The sequence below is a fragment of the Paramisgurnus dabryanus genome, chromosome 4 (genome assembly GCF_030506205.2).
Source record: "Paramisgurnus dabryanus chromosome 4, PD_genome_1.1, whole genome shotgun sequence".
Taxonomy (NCBI): Eukaryota; Metazoa; Chordata; class Actinopteri; order Cypriniformes; family Cobitidae; genus Paramisgurnus; species Paramisgurnus dabryanus.
In genome coordinates this window covers 20,283,578-20,307,872 of record NC_133340.1, presented here as the reverse complement: position 1 = coordinate 20,307,872, position 24,295 = coordinate 20,283,578, and the positions used below count along the sequence as shown (strand labels likewise).

The 24,295-nt window shown below is 36.2% G+C and overlaps 1 protein-coding gene and 1 long non-coding RNA gene across 2 annotated transcripts; one reads left to right on the top strand and one right to left on the bottom strand.

Moving 5' to 3' along the window:
• Nucleotides 1-1,427: 1,427 nt before the first annotated feature.
• Nucleotides 1,428-24,032, bottom strand: LOC135760422 (GTPase IMAP family member 8-like). The gene is made up of 3 exons (XM_065274406.2): nucleotides 23,976-24,032; nucleotides 21,367-22,398; nucleotides 1,428-4,065 (listed from the first exon to the last, which is right to left on the bottom strand). Exons 1-3 carry the CDS (start codon nucleotides 24,019-24,021, stop codon nucleotides 3,149-3,151), a joined length of 1,995 nt encoding a protein of 664 aa, XP_065130478.1. The 5' UTR covers nucleotides 24,022-24,032; the 3' UTR covers nucleotides 1,428-3,148.
• On the top strand, nucleotides 8,731-10,918 carry LOC135760413 (uncharacterized). Its single transcript, XR_010537414.1, has 3 exons — nucleotides 8,731-8,807; nucleotides 9,668-9,745; nucleotides 10,180-10,918. It is a non-coding gene; the product is annotated as an uncharacterized lncRNA (long non-coding RNA).
• Nucleotides 24,033-24,295: the final 263 nt, after the last annotated feature.

The window sequence follows — 24,295 nt, the reverse complement described above, 5'->3', positions numbered from 1 at the left end:
TGCTTCACGGTCTGCGCAGCGCCGTATGAAGTCGAACACACCTGCACGTAGGAGTTTTCCTTACTCAAACATGTTCTGAGGGCAGCAAGAATATGTTCACAAAAACGACCAATCAAAATGCTCGTTACTGGTTTAAGCCCTCAGCGGAGCCTTCAAGGCAGCTTCTGCAGTGAAGCAGTTCGAGCTCACCGTTGGTCAGATGAGTAGCGCAGATATGGTAAGATAGGAATGAGACTGATTTTGAATTCAGCTCGAAACGTTTCGAGCATTTAAGTGACACGTTTTCACGTGTCCGTGGCACGACTTTCTTTTTCGTGCCAGTTTCATGTATTGTTTATTCAATTGTTTTTCCTATTTTCTTACCATTGTCGCTTGGGATTGGGGTTAGAACAACTTTCTGTTACATAAAATGACATCCTCACCCTAACCCAACTCTAACCCCAACCCCAAGCAAGAACAATTTGAATTTTACGTAAATAAATGTATAAACAATGCCATTCTAACCCAAACTCAACTTTATCCTCGCGCGAAAACAGTTTGAAAATGTGATAAAACGCACAAATCTAACCCCAATCCCAATCGACAATGGTTTGAAAAAAGGAAAAAAAAATTGAATAACCAATACATGAAACTGGCACGAAAAAGAAAGTCGTGCTACGGACACGTGAAAACGTGTCACTTAAATGCTCGAAACGTTTCGAGCTGAATTCAAAAACAGTCTCATTCCTATCTTACCATATCTGCGCTACTCATCTGACCAACGGTGAGCTCGAACTGCTTCACTGCAGAAGCTGCCTTGAAGGCTCCGCTGAGGGCTTAAACCAGTAACGAGCATTTTGATTGGTCGTTTTTGTGAACATATTCTTGCTGCCCTCAGAACATGTTTGAGTAAGGAAAACTCCTATCTACAACACACCTATCGCCTGGAAGGCACTCCCCGCCCCTGAGCGTTTCAGCCAATCACAGCACTGATGCTAGATATCGAGCCTTCCGCCAGCTTCTGGCAGTTCGAGCTCACCGTTGGTCAGGTGAGTAGCACAGAAATGGTAAGATAGGAATGTGACTATATTTGAATTAAACTCAAAACATTTTGAGTGTTTTAATTATGTGCTACTGCGTTTTCATATGTCAGTGGCATGTATTGGTCACTCAATTATTTTTCCTATTTTCAAATCATAGTTGTTAGGATTAAACGTTATGACAATGTGTTATTGAATGAACTGCACATATCTCCAATCTACTCACCTTTCAGTGCAGTTTTTGTGACACAGATGGTGAATAAGAAGAATTATTCACTATGTGATATGTAAAATTCAAGTGACTCAGTAAATTATGTTTATTGATGTTCAGCTTATAAGTTTCACATTTGCAATCATACACAATGAAGCCTTTCAGAAAAATGAAATTCACAAAAACCCTCAGTGATAAATAGTTAACGTGAACTAGTCTATGCTGTGTAATCAGCATAAACTCAAAAAATGTGCTTCAGAAACATTACAGAGTTAACACAGGAGTTAGATAATTACTTAGTTCCAAGTAAGAAAAAACATTGCAGGGCTCTACAATATAAGGCGTGCCTGATGGCCCAGTGCCAGTGTGAACTTGTTATGAATAATCTGTTTACTATGCACAATATTTTTAAACTTATCAGGACTTGACTTGCTTAGGGTGAACCCTTGACTTGACTTGACTTGACTTGCTTGATTTATCTGAACTGTGACTTGAGACTTGACTCGAGACTTGATGGTTAAGACTTGAGACTTGCATGGACTTGACTTGTGTGTGTGACTTGTTCCCCCCTCCCTTGGACATTGTCATAACATTTGAAAATGGTAGAGTGTAACATTTCTCTAACTTTCAGACAACCCAGAAACTTTCTTAGAACATCAACAAAACTGGACACTTTTTATGTTGCACACTTGCTACCTCATTTGCATTTTAAAGGACACTCCCAGAACCACACATTTTTGCTTGCATCTTCAAAGTTGACTTTTTACATGTTAAATAAATTATCTGTTTGGTATCTTGAGCTAAAACTTCACATATGTACTGGGGACACCAAATACTTATTTTACATCTTAAAAAAATCCCCCTTTAAGGATGCTGTTTCACTACACACTTTGCAAAGTCTCGTTTCGCACAAGCTAGCATTACTAAGCAGTTCCTTGTGGTTATCTATATTTTTTATTCTCATCTGCCAGCCCTGACCTATGCCTGTTTTCCGTTTATGATTGTTTGATATCAGCCCTGACCATTGCTTTTATATTGAGTGAGTCTTTCATTAAAACTATATATGCCAACACCTTATCTCCTGAGACTTCACAATAACAATGCATGGAACAGTTGACAGAATTGTCATTTGCCCAATGGGCCAGTGCTGCACAGTCACAAAATTTTGTAATTTAGGTCTTGCCTCCTTTTTAATATTCAAGCACAAAAAAAAATCGTGAAACAGATTTTAATACCCTGCTCCTGGAGAGCTACTGTCCTATTTTAGCTCCATGAAACACAACAGGGTTGCTTAATAATTATAGATTATAGCTCTCCAGGAGTTTGAAGATACCTGGGGCCTCATTTATAAAATGGTTCTGCGTAGAAACCATCATACATTTGATCTTACGATCATTTATCAAAAATGCGTATGTGTGATTCATAATCGACTAATTAATGTCATAGACATATAAAAGAGCGCTTGTCAATGTTTAAACCCAATTTCAAGCAGCAAGAATGGCTTATTTTGCCAAAAAACCTGCAGCAATCGGACAATCAAAAGTGTGTACGTCTGCTCAGACCCTGACGTGGCACTAAGCACTTTTCCACATCAAAGACAGTTTTTATAAATATGGACTTTGCCATGGATTTTTGGGTACACACACTTTACGATCAAATCTGTCCGTACGCATGCTTTATAAATGAGGCCCCTGGTCGATTTTATAAAAAGATGTCAAGAAAACATCTAGTCACAACTAGAGGTCATGATTTGTGTGAAGTTTTTAAATGTAAATCATGTGTATTCAAGAACGCTGCAGAACTATCACCAGGAAAAGCTTTTGAAGAACTTAAAAAATATTTTGACGTTCCTTAAGAGCACGTGTACAATTAATAAAGTTTTAATTGCGATGCTTCAAGCGTCTCTCCTACAGTAATTCTAACTATCAATTGTTGTTGTTGTGTTTTGTGTTTTATTCTTTTGCTGCATGATGTTTCTGACTTTATCTACAAGTTCTCCACCTGCTCCACCTGTTACAGCAGCACCTCCAGCAATTAAAGCTGTAGGTATTATAACAGCAGGTGTAGCACCTAAAGCTCCCACAATTGCACTTGCTGTTCCCATTCCTACTCCCACTCCTAATGCTATATTCTTAGCTTTTTCTTTCAGTCTTTCCCTTCCTTTTTGTAATATACATTCCTCCTCTTCCTTTCTTTTCTTCTCTTCTTCTTTCTTCTTTCTCTTCTGTTCTTCCTCAATTTTTTTCTGAGCTTCCTTGTACATCTCATTTGTGTAATACTTTCCTCCATTATCCTGCATCAGTATGTCTATTTTCTTTAACAGTTCAGTAACTTGTGCTTGATTTGTATCTGTGTTATTAAAAACAACATATCCACCTTTACACTTATCAACTAGATCTTTCGGCACTTTGTTTTTTTTCAAGAACTCCTCCGATGATATTTTTAACAGATCTCCTCTGGTGAACAGAACCATAGCATAGTTCATAACATCTGCCGAAAAGTTCTCCTCAATCCATTTAATTGTCATCTTCTCTTCATTTGTGTATCTCACATCCAGTCTGGTGACCAGCAGAAACACATGAGGACCAGGAGCAGACATATAGACGCATCGCTCTATTTCAGACTTTAGCCTTTCTTCACTCATTGATGTATCAAAGAGTCCTGGAGTGTCTGTCACTGAGATGTTTCTACCCTCAACCATCTTCTGACTTGTCTGACACTCCCTGGTCACTGATTCAGATGACATATCATCCCTAAACCTTATTTCTCCCAGGATTGTGTTTCCTGTTGCACTTTTTCCAGCTCCAGATTTCCCCACCATCACAATCCTCAGATCTAACATAAGTGGGCAAAGATAGAAAAACATACTGTATTATGTCATAAACATTTACATCTGTGCTACATATATCAAAGGCCAGATTTACTAATAGTTGCACCAGCGCCAACGTCTGTTTTGCTGTTGAAAAAACCCAATCAGTATTTACTAAAGACATGCAGTAAAAAAATTGTGCAGGATAAGTGTGGACAGTTGTTTTTGGGAATGTCCTTATTACATATGCATTTCTAGGAGTGTCCCTTGCATGTGTAGGAGAGACAGAAGGTTTGCAATTGTGAATTTACTGGTATTTGTGTCATTATTTAATGCCAAATAAAGCATGTCTTAAAAACAATGCTAATTTGCACTGCTATTAGTAGATTGCATCTGTCATTATGGAAATTATGGGTATAGTTTATTATCCGGGGTAGCAGCAGAGTTTTGCGTGTGTGTTTGATGAGCTGGATTTCATTGAAAAGTCAGAACTGGGTCACGAGTTGCATGCGGTAAGTAAGAATTCAGTGTTATGTTGGATATAGGCGCGTCCATATGATATAAATGGCACAAACATGTACCCAGCCAGCAGTGCTTGGTGGGGCCAATGTAGGCCCCATATGGGCTTGCAATATGGGCCCCAAGTTGGTCTTGCACCCGGGTTCCATGCTGGCCCCATCTGACTTAGCCCACATGAACCTTCGGTAGAAACTAAAGCCAATGTGGACTAAACCAAAGTCAAGTATGGGTGTGGTTGGGTTGAAGAAGTGATGAAGTTAATTAGATAATGAAGAGATGAACGAAGTGATGATTGACCATTAATGATAAACACCTGTTGTTAATAAACAGAATCAATAAAGAAAAATGAAAAAGAAGAGAATAAAGACAAAAGACCAGCAGAACCACAACAACTAAAAAAAAAAATGTAGACTGCAAAATCCCCAGTGTTAAATTAACATTAACACTGCTTAATGTTTATATAGATCCACACTACAGAGTGTTAAAAAAATAACACTGAGGCATCTTACGGGCTCTATCTTACACCCGGCGCAATGCAGCGCAATGCAGTGCAATGCGCGACGTAAGTGTCTTTTGCTAGTTTCCACCCTGCGCAATTATCATTTTCACGTTTAGCGCCACGTTGTTTAAATAGCAAATGCATTTGCGCCCCCTTTTGCGCCCATGGGCGTTCTGGTCTGAAAACGAGGTGTGTTCAGGCGCATTGTTGGCGCGCTGCTATTTTGAGGCAACTAAAATAGACTACGCCATTGACCAACAAAAAACTGGTCTAAAGTCTAAAGTCAATGGCGCAATAGTGTTTTTTGTTATTTAAAGAGCGCATTAGTAATATGCGCCTATAAACGGGACGAATACGCGGGTTTGCTTATTACAAACATGAATGCGCAGCAGCACAAAAACGCTTTTAAATATGAAAGATTAAAGGATTGAATGTAAAAGATTATTATTGAATCTCTTGGACATAAATGAGGACTAATTATGAGACGTTAGAAGGCGTAAAGAGCTGCTTCACCTGCAGCCTGGTAGCCTAAATAAAAGCTTTGCTTTGAACAAATGCATCTGTTTTTAAATGTTTTTTTAATGCTACCTCACGGATTTATCGGATCATGTTTTTCAAGATGGCCGCCGGAGTATATGGCTGGTAAACTACTCTGTTTGAATCGAAGTGATTATTGTCATTATAAGTGTATTTTGGATAAGAATCTAAGTGTTTTACCAAGAAGAACATCCCAATAAAGGGAATTGTGCTGGAAAATTGAGAATGACAAAGCCAAAAGGTAAAACCAAACAAATTGATACAGACAATGGGAATGAGGAAAGTAACGCAGCTATGTTTGGCATGGCGGAAATACTTAATGAAATTAAAGCATTTCGCATTGAGACGTCGGGAAATTTTGTGGCACTGAGGAAAGAAGTGAGCGACTTACGAAATGAACTTGGAGATATTAAAAAAAGAATGGACACTGCAGAACAGAGGATGTCTGACAGTGAGGACAATGAGAGGAATATTACGCGAGTAATGATTCACATGTTACAGCAACAAGTTTTACTCAAAGAAAAATGTGAAGACTTGGAAAGTCGTTCAAGAAGGAATAACATCAGGATTTACTCAGTGCCCGAGAAAAGTGAGGGAATTAATATGATTGACTTTGTGTCGAATTTGATTCAGGAACAACTTGGTGTTACCGCAGAGCTTCGCATTGAACGTGCGCACAGGATATACGTGCCAAAGCGGCCTGGGCAACTCGAGCGTCCCCGGTCTATTGTGGTGGTATTTCAAAGATATGCCACAAAACAGAGTGTGTTGAAGGCAGCGTGGATGAAGAAAATCATACAAGTGAATGATAATAGGATTTACTTTGACGAAGATTTTACTCCAGCTGTCTACAAGGAAAGGGGGAAATATAAAGATGTGCGGAAGCTGTTGCGCGAGAGGAAGATTAAATATCGCATATTATTCCCTGCTAAATTGAAAATCTTTTGTGAAGACGGTAATGTCAAAATTTTTGAAAACCCAGCGGCAGCTATGCGAGGCCTATCTGAGTTTGGTATCACCATGAACCTACCTGAGGAGGAACGAGATCTGGAGACAACGCTGTGTGCGGCAGGTTGGCAAACGGTTGGCCCTCGCAGAAGGAAAACGGCGGTGTGCGACTTAGTAGATGCTGTTAAATCACTGTTGGACAATACGCATTTAACAGGAGCTACATGTTAAAGACATGGGGTTTCGGAGCATTTCAAGATTGGGATAATGGGCAATTATGGACAATGACATTAAGAAGGGACTGCGTGCACAAGGTATTGACTTTAAGTTTTTATTTTAAAGGCGCTGATTTGACAAGAAAAATGGAAATGCTGAGAATTAAGTTTCGTCTTGTGTATTTATGTTTGAATATTTCATTAATGATTAATGGTTGAACAAATTAACCCATTAGAGATGAGAGAAAATGGGGAATACAAAATATATGATTTAGATGTAGATTTGGATTCAGGAAGGCATGTACGAAACCAAAATTTAATTTCATGCAAATATTATAGTGAAGATGAATTTAATTTAAAAGTGAAATTAGACAATAATTTTTCACTTGTCCATTTTAATTGCAGAAGCCTTTATACAAATCTTGACAAAATTATAGATTATTTAAATACATTAAAAAGCCAGTTTGATGTTATTGCTTTTTCAGAAACATGGTTAAATGCCGACAAAGGTTATGATTTGGGAATCGAAGGATATAGTCTGTATCATGTTGACAGACCGGGAAAACGAGGAGGAGGTGTGGCAGTGTTTGTTAAGGAAACATACAGAAGTACGATTATTGAAAGAATGTCTGTGGCTATAGAAGGACTTCTAGAATGTGTAGCAGTGGAGATAGAGTTGGAAACAAAGCAAAGAATAATTATCGCTTGTGTGTATAGAGCACAAGGTTCAAATGTAGAAGTATTTAAGGATACACTCTTAAAACTCCTGGGTTATTTCTTCAACCCATATTCTGGGTTATTTGTGTTGGGTTAAAATTATGGGTTATTTTTTCAGAGAGTAACCATTTTCTGGGTTATAGGGCTAATATTTTGACCCAATTCCTGGGTTGTTTGGGTTTCTGGGTTATTTTTCAAAGGTTAACCCATGTTCTGGGTTAACGCCCCGCCCCCCGCTGTTCTGGAATTTTCTCACAACAGTCGATTGAAATAACTGCCACCGGAGTTCGCGGCGCGCTCGATCCGTTTTGGCCTGGGCTTCTTCGTTGTGTATTCAAGGTAAGCAAGTATTTTAAGTGTCAATGTAACGTAAACTTTCTGTGTCCATGTCCCCGTTGCTTATCTCATTGTTATAATACCGGTAAAAATACGATAAGTACAGGGCAGCTATGACTTCGTGCGACGTTAAGGGGGTTAAGGGGGAACACCGGACGGGGAACACCGGACGAGAAGCGCCGCGCCGTATATAAGACCACTCGAGGTATCCCGCACTTTCTCAGATTATGGCCAGCAATATTGTTATGTTTAAGGACATTATGGAATTAAGATATATCAGTACTATGTTATGATTGTACTGTATAATTAAATACAATCGTTGCTGAGTCTGCAGTCTGAACACTTTACCTCAGAGCGTCCGTAAACTGAATGAATTTAGGATATCACCTGAAAATCCAATATCAACCAATTTTCATGAAAGTAGCTCATTTCTGTAAATGAATGTAAATTTAATGTGCATTACAGCACATTGTGAAGTCTGTATATACATGAACGACGAATTTGAGACAAATAAGTGTAAATTTAAAACTATGTACATGGCGCTCGGCGCCGCAGACAGACGCAAAATGGCGCCGCCGGTACACACACATACTGTACCCTGTCTCTTCGTTCCCTAGCTCCCGAGGTCGTGAATCAGTTTATCATGTACACAGGTTCGGGCACTGGTAAGGACTTTAGCTCACTTGACATTGGGACACTGTTCACTTATTATCCTGTGATGTGGCTGCTTAAGCGTGTTGTGATCACTCACAGCTGTTACTCATCAACAACCGGCAAAACCAACCGTTGCGTTGCTTTGAGTTATGTTTACCAGCTGCACCATGCTTATACCATTATACAGTGCTCTACTGGCTGAAGTAGTGAGATTTAAAGAAGCAGGTCAAGTCTTCAAATTGTTGCTAACCTCTATATGTTTTCTCCAGGTCTGTTTAAATGGACAGCTTTGTCACTGATAAGCTGAGTGGCGGCTGTTTGAGCTGACAGAGACATTTTTGAGGTGAGCTTTTTACTCTTATTGCCCTCATATCATCTCTCTATACCTAAACATTTTAAACATTTTTCTTTAAAGGAAAACTACACCGTTTTTCAATATTTTACTATGTTTTTACATCAACTTAGACAAAATAATACATCCCTGTCTTTTTAATGCGTGCAGTACATCGTGTACAGCATGTCGTGAATGTGTTAGCATTTAGTCTAGCCCCATTCATTCCTTAGGATCCAAACAGGAATGAATTTAGAAGCAACAAAACACTTCCATGTTTTCCCTATTTAAAGACTGTTACATGAGTATTTACACGAGTATGGTGGCACAAAATAAGAGGTGACGATATTTTAAGCGGATTAAAAAATGAGAACTATATTGTATGGCAGAAGAGCACTTAGTTTGCAGCACTTTGACCTCTGGTGCAGTAACATCACTCCTGTGAACTCTCTCATCTTTTTCAAAATCAGTGTGATGAGTGATGATGTTACTGCACCAGAGGTCAAAGTGCTGCAAACTAAGTGATCTTCCGCCATACAATATAGTTCTCATTTTTATCAGCTTAAAAAATTATTTAGTGCCACTAGATTTACTGGTGTAACTACTCATGTAACAGTCTTTAAATAGGGAACACATGGAAGTGCTTGGTGGCTTCTAAATTCACCCCTGTTTGGATCTTAAGGAATGAATGGGGCTAGACTAAATGCATTAATAACGCGCTGTACAAAGATGAACTGCATGCATAGAAAAAAAGGATGTATTATTTCGTCTAAGTTAAGGTAAGAACATAGTAAAATATTGAAATACTTTTTCTTTAATAGGGCTTAAAGGGATAGTTCACCCAAAAATGAAAATTCTGTCATCATTTACAGGCCATCTACAGGGTTGAGAAGAAGACTATCCGGCATTCCACTGAAGAGTCCCTGACAGCGTTCATACACCAAATGTCTGTAAGTACAATGGACCAGTTTTTCAGCACCACTCTGAGAGAGAATATTCTTAATTCTATAACTATACTGTTCATGTGAAAGAAGGCTATACAAGGGACATGTTTCATGTGGAAGCTAAAGGGTGAATCCTGGTTTAAAAAAACAACTTCAAGGTTCCTCGCAGTTGTATTTCAGTTTTGGGCGATGCCATCTAAGGTAGCAATCTGACTAAAAAGTTAAGTTAAAGATGTTAAGTTTTATTACTCAGTGGTTCTCAACCCACATTTTCTTGTACCCACTCAAAAGGAAGACACCAATTAAGAACCACAGCTCATTTGGCTTCCTTGTACAGTTAGTATCAGCATTATAACACAAACTGGTAGTCTATTATCTTGCTTACAATTTACGTTCTACACAATATTCACTTTATATCTTTCTGTCTCTGTCTGTTTTAGGTTGGAACAAATATGGTGGAATACAGTGGCGGCTCGTAACTGCTCATCCGAAGATGCGCTAATTCAAAATAAGTGTTCAGATTGTCACGTGTGTGGTTCCCTTTTCCAAAATATGTGTCCTGCGTGTCGAGAGATCCTGTGTGCATCACGTGTTTTGTCAAAATAAGTGCCTGCTGCACACGCGTCAAAACCGTTTATGATAAAAGAGATGCTCATGTTTCTAAAATACACGCCAGACACTTCCTTAACAGTAAACTCTTACTACGCATGAGATTATGCGAGTATCTGGCAAACGCGAGCATCCGTTTTATCATAAACCCTTTAAACGCGTCTGCAGCAGGAACTTATTTTGACATGACACGTGATGCACACAGGATCTCTCGATGGGCAGAACACATATTTTAAAATTACAAACCACACACATGACAAGCTACATACATGTTGTGACGAACTTTGCATCGAGCATCCTCGAATAAAGAAGTCACCGGCCAGCACTGGTGGAATACCTTCAGCAATCCCAGCCGTTCCCCTCTGGGAGATCTCAAGCTGCACACAACCAATGTTTGAAGACTTAAAGCCTCAAGTTCAATCCAATTATTGAATGTTGTCAAATGTTTGAGAGTTGTTTATTATTCTATTTTTCCTTTCTAATGTTATTACAGTGTGACCTAAAATAAATAGGTCCAAGTGTGCATTTTTATATAGAATTTAATTGAATCCAATAAAAATTTAAAACTGCTTGAAGTGTGTAAGTGTCTGAATTTTTCTTTTCTGAAATAAGGCATAGTTACACAATTTAGGTTATCTTTGACCTTTGGTTAAAAAGGATCTACTAATTTCTGGGTTTTTCCACCCAGATATTCGGGTTGTTCTTTTGACCCAGAAGTTGGGTTATATTAACTACAATTTTGGGTTATTTTAACCCAGAAGTTGGGTCAGGTATTTAACCCAGAAGTTGGGTCAAAAAGAATAACCCATTTTTCTGGGTTGAAATAACCCAGAAATTAGTTGGTCCCTTTTTAACCCAGGAGTTGGGTCAAAAATAACCCATTATGGGTTGTTTTTGACCCAGGAGTTTTTAGTGTGTAAACTCACTGCACTTGTGGATTGTTCAATGTTAAAAAAGACTATGTGGTTATGTGGTGATATTAATGTGGATTTAATGAAGACAAAAGGCCAACCAGCAACTAATGATTTTTTAAACGAAATGTATAGTAAAGGTATGTTTCCAGTGATAATACAACCCAGTAGAGTGACAAGGACAACTTCAACATTGATTGATAATATTTTTTTTAATAATATTGATATTACCTTTTATAGTGGTCTGCTTTTATGTGATATTAGTGACCACTTACCAGTTTTTATGGTCTGTGACCTAAAACTTGGTAAGAAGACAAGAGAGGTTGATAAAGTTAAATATATTCGTAGTCGGACGGAGAAGGAAATAGACTCATTTAGGAAGGATTTGATTAATTATGATTGGAGTAAAGTTTTGGTTGAGGATGTTAATAAGGCTTATGAGGCATTTTTGAATATATTTGTAACCCTTTATAATAAAAATTGTCCCTTAAAAATGGGTAAAGTAAATAAGTTTGAAAAAAAACCATGGATAACAAGCGGGTTACAGAAGGCCTGTAAAAAGAAAAACAAACTATACCGAGACTTTATTAAATATAAGTCTCGTGATCATGAATTTAAATATAAAAGATACAAGAATAAGTTAACAACTATAATGCGACAGGCAAAAAAAGATTATTATAAAAATAAATTGTATGAACACAAGACTAATATTAAAGAAACTTGGAAAATTTTAAATAAGGTTATGAAGCCAAACTTTCAGAACAATAATTTACCGGAGTATTTTGAGCACAAGGGTAAGGTTATTAAAAATGGAATAGATATTGCAAATGAGTTTAATTCCTTCTTTGTCAATGTCGGACCAAATATTGCGAAAAGAATTGAAAATTCCAATCATGTAGGTAATAGTGTGACAGGAGGTAGTAGAATCTTACAGTCAATGTTTCTTGACGAAATAACTGAAACTGAAATCTTAGACATTGTGAGGAAGTGTAAAACTAAAACCTCTTGTGATGGGGATGGAATAGATATGACCATTGTAAAAAAAACAATAGATTGTATACTCCAACCTTTAACTTATATTTTTAATCTTTCCTTTAGTTCAGGTGTTTTTCCTCAAAAGATGAAGACTGCGAAGATAATACCTATTTTTAAGAAGGGTGACAAACACGAATTTAATAATTATCGACCTGTTTCAATACTTTCACAGTTTTCAAAAATATTAGAAAAATGGTTTATTTATAAATTGGATTTATTTTTGGAAAAAAATAATTTACTGTTTGAGTATCAATACGGATTTCGTTCTAATAGATCTACCGCTGTTGCATTAATTCATTTAACAGATGAAATTCTAGCTGCAATGGATAAAAAGCAGTATCTTGTAAGTATATTCCTGGACTTACAGAAAGCGTTTGATACTGTCAACCATAATTTATTGTTGTCAAAATTACAACAATATGGATTAAGGGGTCGGGTATATAAATGGCTTGAAAGTTATTTAAGTAATAGAAGTCAGTATCTACAATTTAAAAACTATAATTCAAATCATAAAACGGTGGTATGTGGAATTCCTCAGGGTTCGGTAATTGGTCCTAAGCTTTTTATATTGTTTATTAATGATATATTTGAGGCCTCCAAAGACATGAATTTTTTATTGTTTGCAGATGACACAACAGTGTTTAAGACAGGGGCAGATTTAAATAAATTAATGGTTACTATTGAAAGAGAAATGTCAAAATTAAAGAAATGGTTTGATTATAATAAATTGTTTTTGAATTGGGATAAGACAAATTATATGGTTTTTGGAAATAAGGGAAAACAAGAATGTACAAATTTAGTTATTCAAGATGTAAACATTGAACGTGTTTCAGAAATCAAATTCTTAGGGGTTATTTTAGACAGTAAACTAAGTTGGAAGTCTCATATAGATCATATCAAAAGTAAAATAAGTAAAAACATTGGTATTCTTTATAGAGTTAAATATATACTGGATGAAGCCTCATTAAAGCTTTTATATTTAACTTTAATTGTCCCATATTTAACTTATTGTACTGAGGTGTGGGGTAATGCATGCACCAGTTATACAGAAAGGTTGTGCTTACTCCAGAAGAAAGCAATAAGAATTGTGACGCACAAAGGTGTTCGGGACCACACTAATAAATTGTTTATCAAATTGCAGACTTTGAAATTTTATGATTTGGTCAAACTTAAAATATTGCAAATTATGTGGAGAGTGAAAAATAATATGGTGCCAATACATATTCAAAATAAATTTAAGTTAATTATAGATAGTAAAAATAGAAGAAAAGGCAACTTTTGTGTACCATATTCACGTACCTCAAAAAAACAAAAAGGGTTTATGGTAATTGGGATCAATTTATGGAACTCTTTGGATAATGAGGAAAGATCATGCTATACGATAGTTCAATTTAAAAAAATATATATAAAAAAGGTTTTTCGAAAATATGAAGAAAGTGAAATATAAAAATCAATGTATAATAAATATGGAATTGTTAATTATATACATGTGAAATAAAATTGCACTTTGATATAGAGAATGGGAGTAATACGAGCTATATATTCTGTGCAAGACTAGATATTTGGGAAAAGGGGCATGAATTTATAAGACGATGTCTTCTTCATGTTCCTATTCAGCATTAGAAGATATTATTTAGTTGTGTATGAGATTATTTTGTGTTTGTAACAATATCATGGCTGAATAAAAGAATTTGATTGATTGATTGATTTATTGTATATGATGACTCTGTACCTGCGGATATGGTGAGATGAGAAACATTTTTAAGTAAAAAAAATTTTTTTTTTTAAAACTCTTTGCTAAAAAAAACGCTGTCCAAAGTGCTGAAACGTGAGGAGAGCCGTTTGTAAATTCTTTATCTCCTGTTTGTTACAAATAAAGTATTTTTAGAGTACAAACCTTACCTTACATACTTGTAAATTATGTTTTGAGGATATTGGATAGCCATACATTTAGCAATTACAAGCCTGCTTTTTACTTCCATGACTTAAAGAAAATGGGTTTTAAAGGTTTTAATAAAAAAATAAAAATTTCAATACAAGTGAAAAACAACACAATTATTTAAAGGGGTCATATGATGAAAATGTTAGCATTGCCACTTTGTAGGTGTGAGCAAAAATAGGTCATTGAAATTTGGCTTTCATTATGATGTCATAAGGATATCTTATTAGAATAATACCGCCTCCTTAATCTGAACTCTCCAACCACTGCACTGCCGTTTAGTGCAGAGAGAAAGAAAGAGAAAGGAAGGACTTGACAGCACAATTGAGTTTGAATTACAACAAACCACCATCATTGTGATCAGTGGTTGCACTTCATCCGCTCATTTGCATTTTAAAAAACACGCCCAAAACGACACATTTTTGGACTTGACAGCACAATAGAGTTTCAATTACAACAAACCACCATCATTGTGATCAGTGTTTGCACTTCATCCGCTCATTTGCATTTTAAAAAACACACCCAAAACGACACATTTTTGCTCAAACCTACAAAGTGGCAATGCTAACATTTTCATCATATGACCCCTTTAACATTAATCTTAAACTGGGGATCTTCTTCCTCCGCTTAGTTTTTCAGTTTACAAAGTTCGTCATCTAAATAGGGATTAGACATAGCGCCAGCGCAACTTGCTTTTAAAGGGGATGAGAGCTGAGTCTCTCATTGGTTTACTGCACGTTACGCCCAAAATACTCCCATTACAATAGGACCAACCCTTTTCGACCATGTGCTTGGCGCACAAACCATTTTTCCCGTCGTTAAATTAGCAAAAGTGGATTCGGACTCGCCCATTTAGCATTGCGCTGTGCGCTTTAGACATTGCGCTTAGATCGTTAAAATAGGGCCCTACATCTTACTTGTAGAGTTATTTATTAAAGGGGTCATATGATGAAAATGTTAGCATTGCCACTTTGTAGGTTTGAGCAAAAATGTGTCGTTTTGGGTGTGTTTTTTAAAATTCAAATGAGCGGAAGAAGTGCAAACACTGATCACAATGATGGTGGTTTGTTGTAATTGAAACTCTATTGTGCTGTCAAGTCCAAAAATGTGTCGTTTTGGGTGTGTTTTTTAAAATGCAAATGAGCGGCTGAAGTGCAGATACTAATCACAATGATGGTGGTTTGTTGTAATTCAAACTCTATTGTGCTGTCAAGTCCTTCCTTTCTCTTTCTTTCTCTCTGCACTAAACGGCAGTGCAGTGGTTGGAGAGTTCAGATTAAGGAGGCGGTATTATTCTAATAAGATATCCTTATGACATCATAATGAAAGCCAAATTTCAATGACCTATTTTTGCTCACACCTACAAAGTGGCAATGCTAACATTTTCATCATATGACCCCTTTAACTTAGGTTTAGATGTTGGCTGTTTCATTTAAAGTCACCATTATTGTGATCAGTGGCTGTTTTAGTTGGACTCTTGACTCTGTTTTTGACTTACTTATTATTTTCTGGTTGTTGTAGCTTGGGTGTTTAAAATCTGTTTGTTATGTCAATGAACGAGAGATAGCGTCAAGTGTGATTTTGTGGTGGTGGTTAGGATATAGTGTCAATTATTGATATGTAAAAAAAAAAAAACTTGTATACTATTTTAGTTTGCTTACCAAAAAATTTTTTTGTCAATAATGTGATACTGAAGTATGACATCTGGCACTCTCATATCGATTTGTCATTTTAAAGTTGAAACGCTGTACAGTTCAAAGTTAACTGTTGTGTAACTTAGACACCCAAACATAAAGAATCAGAGTATGGATCTCAATAATGGTGACCATAAAATGAAAAGCTTCATGCTGCAATGCATTCTGGGTATCAATAAATCTTATCCAGAACTCCCAGAATGCACTGCGGCATGAAAAAAAATCATGAACATTTTGGCATTTTTCTTTGTCACCATTGTTGAGATTCATACTCTGAGACTTGATGTTTGTGTTTAAATTGCACCGTGGTTAATTTTTAAGTACACATTGTTTCAAAGTCTTCAGAATGACAAACCGGTTTGAGAGTGCCAGTTATCATACTGTAGTATCACACTACTGCGAGAGAACGATACATCAGCTAAATGAGCAAGCACTAAAATAATAAATACATTTTCTAGATGTTCAACATTACGTATCAACCACCATAACAGAATTGCAATAAAGTCTCTTCTTTACCACAACAAATATAACATACACAATTATAACAGCCAAAAAACACACACAAAGAGTCAAGAGTCCAACTAAAACAACCACTGATCACAATAATGGTGACTTTAAATGAAACAGCCAACATCTAGAAATGGGTATAAACGGAGGTCGGAGCCAACTGCAAATGGGTGGGTTAGCAGCAAGTGGGTGGAGCTTTAGCCGCAAGTGGGCTGTACAAACTTCCAGAGGATTCATCGCCGTCCCATTTGAAGCGTAAACTCCTCCTACTTGCACATTTCTGAAATCCCTCCTACTTGCGGCATAAGCCCCTCCCGCTTGTGGCGTAAGCTCCTCCCACCTGCAGTCTCCGGGCTGCAGCGATACATACTTGGGACATCTAAACCTAAGTTAATAAATAACTCTACAAGTAAGATTTAAGATGTAAAATGCCTCAGTGTTACTTTTTTAACACTCTGTAGTGTGGATCTATATAAACACTGAGCAGTGTTAATGTTAACTTAACACTGGGGATTTTGCTGTCTACATTGGCTCCACCAAGAAATGTTTATGTATTTTTGTAGTTGTTGTGGTTCTTCTTGTCTTTTGTCTTTATTCTCTTCTTGTTCATCTTTCTTTAGTGATTCTGTTTATTAACAGCAGGTGTTTATCATTAATGGTCAATCATCACTTCAATCATCTCTTCATTATCTAATTAACTTCATCACTTCTTCAACCCAACCACACCCATACTTGGCTTTGGTTTAGTCTACATTTGCTTTAGTTTCTACAGAAGGTTCATGTGGGCTAAGTCAGATGGGGCCAGCATGGAACCCAGGTGCAAGACCAACTTGGGGCCCATATTGCAAGCCCATATGGGGCCTACATTGGCCCCACCAAGCAGTGCTGGCTGGGTAGTGAATCATAAGTTAAGCATTGTTGTATAGTGTTGCATAACTCGTACTCGATCCTCCCACGATAGTAACTCCTCCTTCATTTTTTCGTACGTTATCGGAAAGAATCAGCAAAGCTAATCTTTCTTTTATAAATCTGATTAAACTAAAGACTCTTCGGAGATATAAGGGATGTAATACTACTCTATAGGTACTCCAGATAAACATCAAAAATGTAGAAACAGCATGTGTTATGTGAGCTTTAAAGGGATAGTTCATCGAAAAATGAAACTTTGCTGTATATGTAATCACCATTGGGCCATATGATTTGTTGGTCACATTTTCAGTAGAACAACAAAGAAGATATTTTGCAGTAACCACAGTGCCTGAGGGGAAAATTATAATTTGTGTATATCCTTCCAGTCTATGCACATCTAAGAAGTTTGCTTTACCCTCCAGCTCTATAGGTGGTGCTAAGAGGCTGGTTTGCCAACTAACCCAGAAGTTCTCTTGCAAAAAGTTTTGTGTTTATGACACTTATATGTTTTGTCCAACAAGTTAGTTTTAACAGATGAACAGAACTTTCATGAATTTTTGAGGTCAAAATTTGCCTTTTTATATTTCTAGTAAACCCATTTACAATTCAAAATTCATATGTCTGCGAAGATTACCTTGTTGGACAAAACGTGTAAGTGTCTTTAACTTTATTAATTTCCGCATCAGTGTTTAAAAAAGTTGCAAGCCAGCACCAAATACGTCATTTTAACAAAGTTTAATGCCAGACTAAAACTAAATCAATTCAGATGACTAAAATATGACTAAAACTAAATTACATTTTAGTCAAAAGACTATGTTTAATGAGTGTTTATCCTGCCATGTAAAAATTTTGAGGTGTTTGATTTCTTTTAGGCAGTAAATCATCATAAATAAACTTTATTGTTTTTCACTGACCTTCAATATCTCTTTGTGTGAGGACTAGTACAACTCTGAGCCAAAATTCAGTATGAGTAAAATACTTAAGTACTTTTAAATTGGATTACTACTTTATTTAAGTCCTATTTGAATTGGTGACTTGTAACTTGTAAAATCCATGTGCCATGAGTAAAAGTCCTCTCCAGTATTTTGTTCCAATCACCTGGATTTGCTAATTAGCACAGTTTTTCAGCAGGAGGTGACCTCCTGACTCGTTGGTGTTTTAAGCCCTCAACGAAGCCTTTAAGGCAGCTCTGCCTGGAAGGCACTCCTCGTGCCCCTAGCGTTTCAGCCAATCACAGCACTGGTGCTAGATATCGAGCTTTCCCCCAGCTTCTGGCAGTTTGAGCTCACCATTGGTCAGGTTAGTAGCGCAGATATGTTAAGATAGGAATGTGACGGTATTTGAATTCAGCTTGAAATGTGTAAGTGTTTAAGTGATTTATTTATGCATTTCATATGTCTGTCGCACAACTTTCTTTTTCGTGCCAGTTTCACATATTGGTTACTCAATTGTTTTTCCTATTTACTTACCATTGTTGTTTGGGATAGGGATTAGCTTTGTGGTTTTTGTGCGAGGATAAAGTGGGATTTGGGATAAATGTAGTGGTGGGCAGATCGAGGCTTCGTGAAACACTGAAACAGTTGAATCAATTGTGCCGTATGTTTCGAGGCTTCGAAACATCAATCCGAAACCGCCTCCACAGTGACACCTAGTGGTCGTTTGCATGTCTTTACATAAAGCAGCCTTGACAAGATTTTAGACGAGCGCTGACAAATTGTATCCCACATGTTGTTTTATTGACACACAAGTGATAGAGTGGGAGAGTGTATAGTGCTCTCGACTCTCATGCGTAGATCTTAGGATCGAACCTGGGAAATGCATGCGCTACGTCATCATAATAAAATGCTTTTTGTTGTTGTTTTAACATCTGTTTGACAACTACATGAGCTTTTAGGCTCACAATTGTCGATAACTATAGTCTATTCGGGTCTATTTAATAAAAAAAATGGAATAGAGATATACCAAATAAATAATAAGAGATTCATAAAATATATCAAGCCATAATATGCCACATTGTTTACATATAAAGATCTTTATTCAAATATATAAATTGTTCTGTGTTGATAAACTCAACCAGCTTCTTTTTTACATATAATTTCTCCAGCCTTTGAAAACATTCTCACACAAGGGACACTTGTTGCTGGCATGCATTTTTTGTAAGTAGCCTAAGTGTTATAACATACCTATGAGGAAAATTACTTCTTTTCAGTAATTTATAGTATTTGATCTTGCCAAAAACGCATCTATGAGGTATTGTCAGATTTGTTTCCTACCCTGTCAGTTTAAGATTCGACGCAGATTCGACAGGGACGCCACCTTTCGAAATACTTGTGAAATGCACCGCTTGGTGTTTTGAATCACTTCATCACGTGACATGGGTGTTTCGAATCACATTTCGGAGCAGTGTTTCGAAACATTTAGGCTTCGGGATCTCGACACAGTGTCGAAACGTCAGTTTCGCGGGAGCCATCCCTAGATAAATGTGTATATTGTCCCAATCTTGTGTTAAGATTGTGTTAAAAAATTATTCTGAAGCAGAATTAAAAGCTCTCTTATCCTCTTTCTCACCATCTCTGTGTGAAACCTAAAATTGCATTTTACATCTTACTTGTGAAGTCATTTTCTTAACTTAGGTTTAGATGTTGGCTGTTTCATTTAAAGTCGTCATTATTGTGATCAGTGTTTGTTTGAGTTGAACTTGACTCTTACGTTTTTCAGTTTTTTGACAGCTGTAACTTTGTGTGTTCATGACATGTTTGACAAGATTGATTGAAGCACTGGGGACCCAATTATAGCACTTAAACATGGAAAAAGTCAAATTTTCACGCTATTAACCCTTTAAAATGTAGGCGTTTACACATAGAGCAGACAACTGAGAGTGCATCTCTTTGGTGGTGTTTTGTGCATAATGTCAATCATTGTATGTTAAACTTTTTGAAATGGTTTGTAAATTTTGTTTCAGGTATTTAATCGATACTCATCTGAAATATCATTTTCTGTTAATAATAAAATATTACAGCGCAAGATCCAAAACTCTTATAGCAGTCTGTCATCCTGAAGGATTTTGACACACATAGAAAAGATCTGTTTGTAACTAATACTCACAAACATCAAGAATCAGAGTATGAATTTTAACAATGGTGAAAAAGAAAATAGTAAAAATTATCATTATTTATTCATGCCGCAGTGCATTCGGGAGTCCTAGATGAGGTTTGTAATTTGTTGATACCCAGCATGCTTTGCAGCATAAAGCGTTTAATTTTATTGTCACCATTGTTGTGATTCATACTCTGATTGTTTGTGTGTCTACATTATACAGCGGTTAATTTTACGTGTCAGTGTTTTGAAATTTTTCAGAAAAACAAACTGCTATGAGAGAACTGGATCACATACTGTAGTATCACATTATTGTCAGAGAAAGATGCTTCTGATAAGTGTTCAAACACTAAATTAATACATAAGTATTCTATACGATGAAGTTTAGATTTTATGTACAATAACCACCACCAAAGAATTTTACTGTTTTCTGTTCTCTGCCATAACAAACATGTCTTTAACACACAAACTTATAACTTGCATTATGTGAATCACAGAGCATTGTGATTTCTGCAAAATATCTTTATTGTTCTACTGAAAAAATAATGGCACCAACAAATGGGATGGCCTGAGGATGAGTAAATAAACAGCATTTTTTTATTTTTGGGTGATCTACCCATTTACATTTCCACGGAAATTTTCACGAAATCCCATTAGCGTTTTTTTTGTGCTCATGCTAATTTGCCCTATTTAGTCAATCTGGCCTTAAGACTTTTATTCACTCATTGTTTTATTCTAAATTTAAAAAAATAAACTTCATATCTGACTTTTGAAGTTGAATTGAACACATTAGTCAATGATTATCTGAAAAAACAATCAGTTTTATTCAGAAAGCTTTGTATAAGAGGATCACAGGTTTAGCACCTCCAGCTGGTTATCATAGTTTCATGATTATACTTGGTTATTTTGTGTGAGTGCTGTACTTACCAGCTTGCTTCTCTTTTGATGTTTCACTCAGTTCCTTCAGTTTTCCTTCAGTGTTCCAGTTTTTCCCAAGCTTCTGGAAGTCTGTGTTGATGGTCTCATTTTTTTCTCCCATTTTTTCAAATGCGTTTCTTAGAGATTCTACTTGAGATGTTTTTGAAACCATCTCCTGAACATTCTTGCTTTTTTCTTGAGCTCTGTCGCTATATACATGGGTTCTCTCTATTTTTCTCACATCATGGATATTGTTACACTTCCCTGGTCCACTTGCAACATTCACTGTGGTCTTTTGTATTACACAGTGCTCAACATTTCTGTTCGGTTCCAGTCTTTTCCACAAAAGTTTATTTTTGTCTTGTTTCTCCTCTGCCTGTTTTATTCTGCCTCCCTTTCCTTTTTCTTGTTCCTTTTCCTTGTCTTTTCTGGTTGTCAGAGACTTTAATTTAATATCATTGTTGTAATACTGGTTATCATTTTGTTTGACAACTTCAGCTATTTTTTCCAGAAGTGTTATAATCTCCTTTGTCTCACTGTTTATCACATGATATTTACCTCTAAAATGGTTGATGAGTTCCTGACATTTTTTACTGAGTGCTAGGACCGCCCACTCTGTGTTTGACATTTGTTCTCTAATAAACAGCACCAAGGTAAACTTCAACACTTGAGCTCCAAAAGTTTCCTGAATCTTTTTTACAGTCTTTCCCACATCATCTTCAGTAAATGTGTCTGGTCTGACTATCAGCAGGAAGACATGAGGACCAGGTTGAGCAAGAGAAAGACTCTTCATCATTTCATTTTGTAGATCTTCATCAGTCAGTGCAGTGTTGAAGAATCCAGGCGTGTCAATAACTGAAATGTTGCGATCCTCTACTTTTGCTTTCTGTACTTCACTCACTCGTGTTCCCCTCCCTTTAAATGCTTTCCTGCCCAGTATCATGTTGCCTACAGCACTTTTATCAACATCATTCTTTTCCAGCAACACAATCCTGAGCTCAGATGAAAGAGATGGGATTGCACATACTGCAGGATCCATAACTAAAATAAGAAAAAAGAGGAACCATTTAATGTTAACTATGTTGTTATTTTAATATTTAAATGAGTTTTTGTTTTGTTGCTGGGTTTTTAAATGATTACCATTGTGCAGACGAGTAGACCATTTGCTTCAGTCTCATTGACATTAGTTATTTAGTGTTGTTTTGATCAGAAAACATTATACTGTATGTGTAAACGCCTACATTTTAAAGGGGTCATAGCGTGAAAATCTGACTTTTTCCATGTTTAAGTGCTATAATTGGGTCCCCAGTGCTTCTATCAATCTAGAAATGTGAAAAAGATCAACTCAGTAACTTTTTTTAGGAAAATCGTTCTCTGCAAGCATGTGAGAAATTACGTAGTTCAGATTTCGCCTGTTTTGTGACGTAGGTAGCAAGGCCAATTACAATAATACCGCCCCTTAATCTGCACTATCCAACCACGGCACAGCTATTTGGTGCAAAGAGAAAGAGAGAGAAAAAATATTTGATAGTTTCCATTATAACAAACCACCATCATTGTGATCAGGGTTTGCATTTCATCAGCTCATTTGCATTTTAAAGGACACACCTAAAAACGGCACACTTTTGCTCAGGCCTACAAAGTGGCAATTTTAACATATTATGATAAATTATCTCTGGGGTAATTTGAGCTTAAACTTCCCTTACGTACTCTGGGAACACCCAATATTTATTTAACATTTTTTTTAAATCTCACAATATGACCCCCTTAAACGGTTTTACCATAATCAGCTTCTGTTTTATTTGAGTGTTTTTTAAGGTTAGCGTCCTAATTTGTGATGTTGCTGTAAAACAACTTTATATTTCTAAATGTAAATAGAACTAATATGATTAGATAATAGTAGCATTGCTGAATTTGACTCATTTTTACTCAAATCAACTCAATTTAATTGTGCTAATGTAAGTAAAACAATTAGGCAAGTTGAACTAAATGCATTTATCTAAACGAAGATAATTTAATTGCATGCAACCACATGAATTATTTTTTCAGTGTGGTAATTATTGGATAGAATCAACCGCTAATAAACCAGAATAAACCAGTGATTTGTTGATGTTACCCAGATGAAACTAACCAACATTTGGGTTGAAAGTAGTATAGGTTTATTTATAACCCAAATGGTTGGTTTTGTATAACATTTACACAGCCTTGGGTTGAAATGACCCTAAAATTATTTTGGAGAATTCAATATTTTAAACACACTTTTACGTTAAGTTTTTAGTTGTAAAATGGGACTTGAACCAATTAAAACACAGACAGTTTTTTCATTTTTACATATTTTCATGTTTGTTTTTACCAAGAATCACACAAAATTTAAATGAATGCTGAAATGAATAATAATAACACAGAAATGAACACAAAATGATGCAAATTAAGACGCAAAGTTAAAAAACAATTACAGTACAGTACAGTACAGAGAATACTTGATCGTGCATAATTAGTTATATAAATTGGGTTGTAAAATATTGTTAAAGTGAACTTTTAAAAGCTAAAAAGATTACATAAAATTGTATGTAAACAAAGTAAATACAACAAACCTTGTGTGTTCTAAAAAATCTTACCTGAATGTTGGGGACGAATTTCATAGCACTTTCTGACCCTCTTCATCTTTACCCAGATGCTTACTGACTGAACAATATTCAAAACTGAAACTATACTGTCTATTTATACAGTAGACTTATGTAACTTTTTATTAATAATGTTGTCTAACATGTTCTTCTCCTTTTCTACCTTGTGTGTGTGAGAGAGGGGCTTTACGTGTTTATAAAGATAACAGGCCATCAACTTTTATTTTATTTATTTGAATATCTGCGTAATATCAAAGAGATACTGAAAGATTTTATGCTATGCATTTTTTTTATCACATTAAAAAACAACAAAT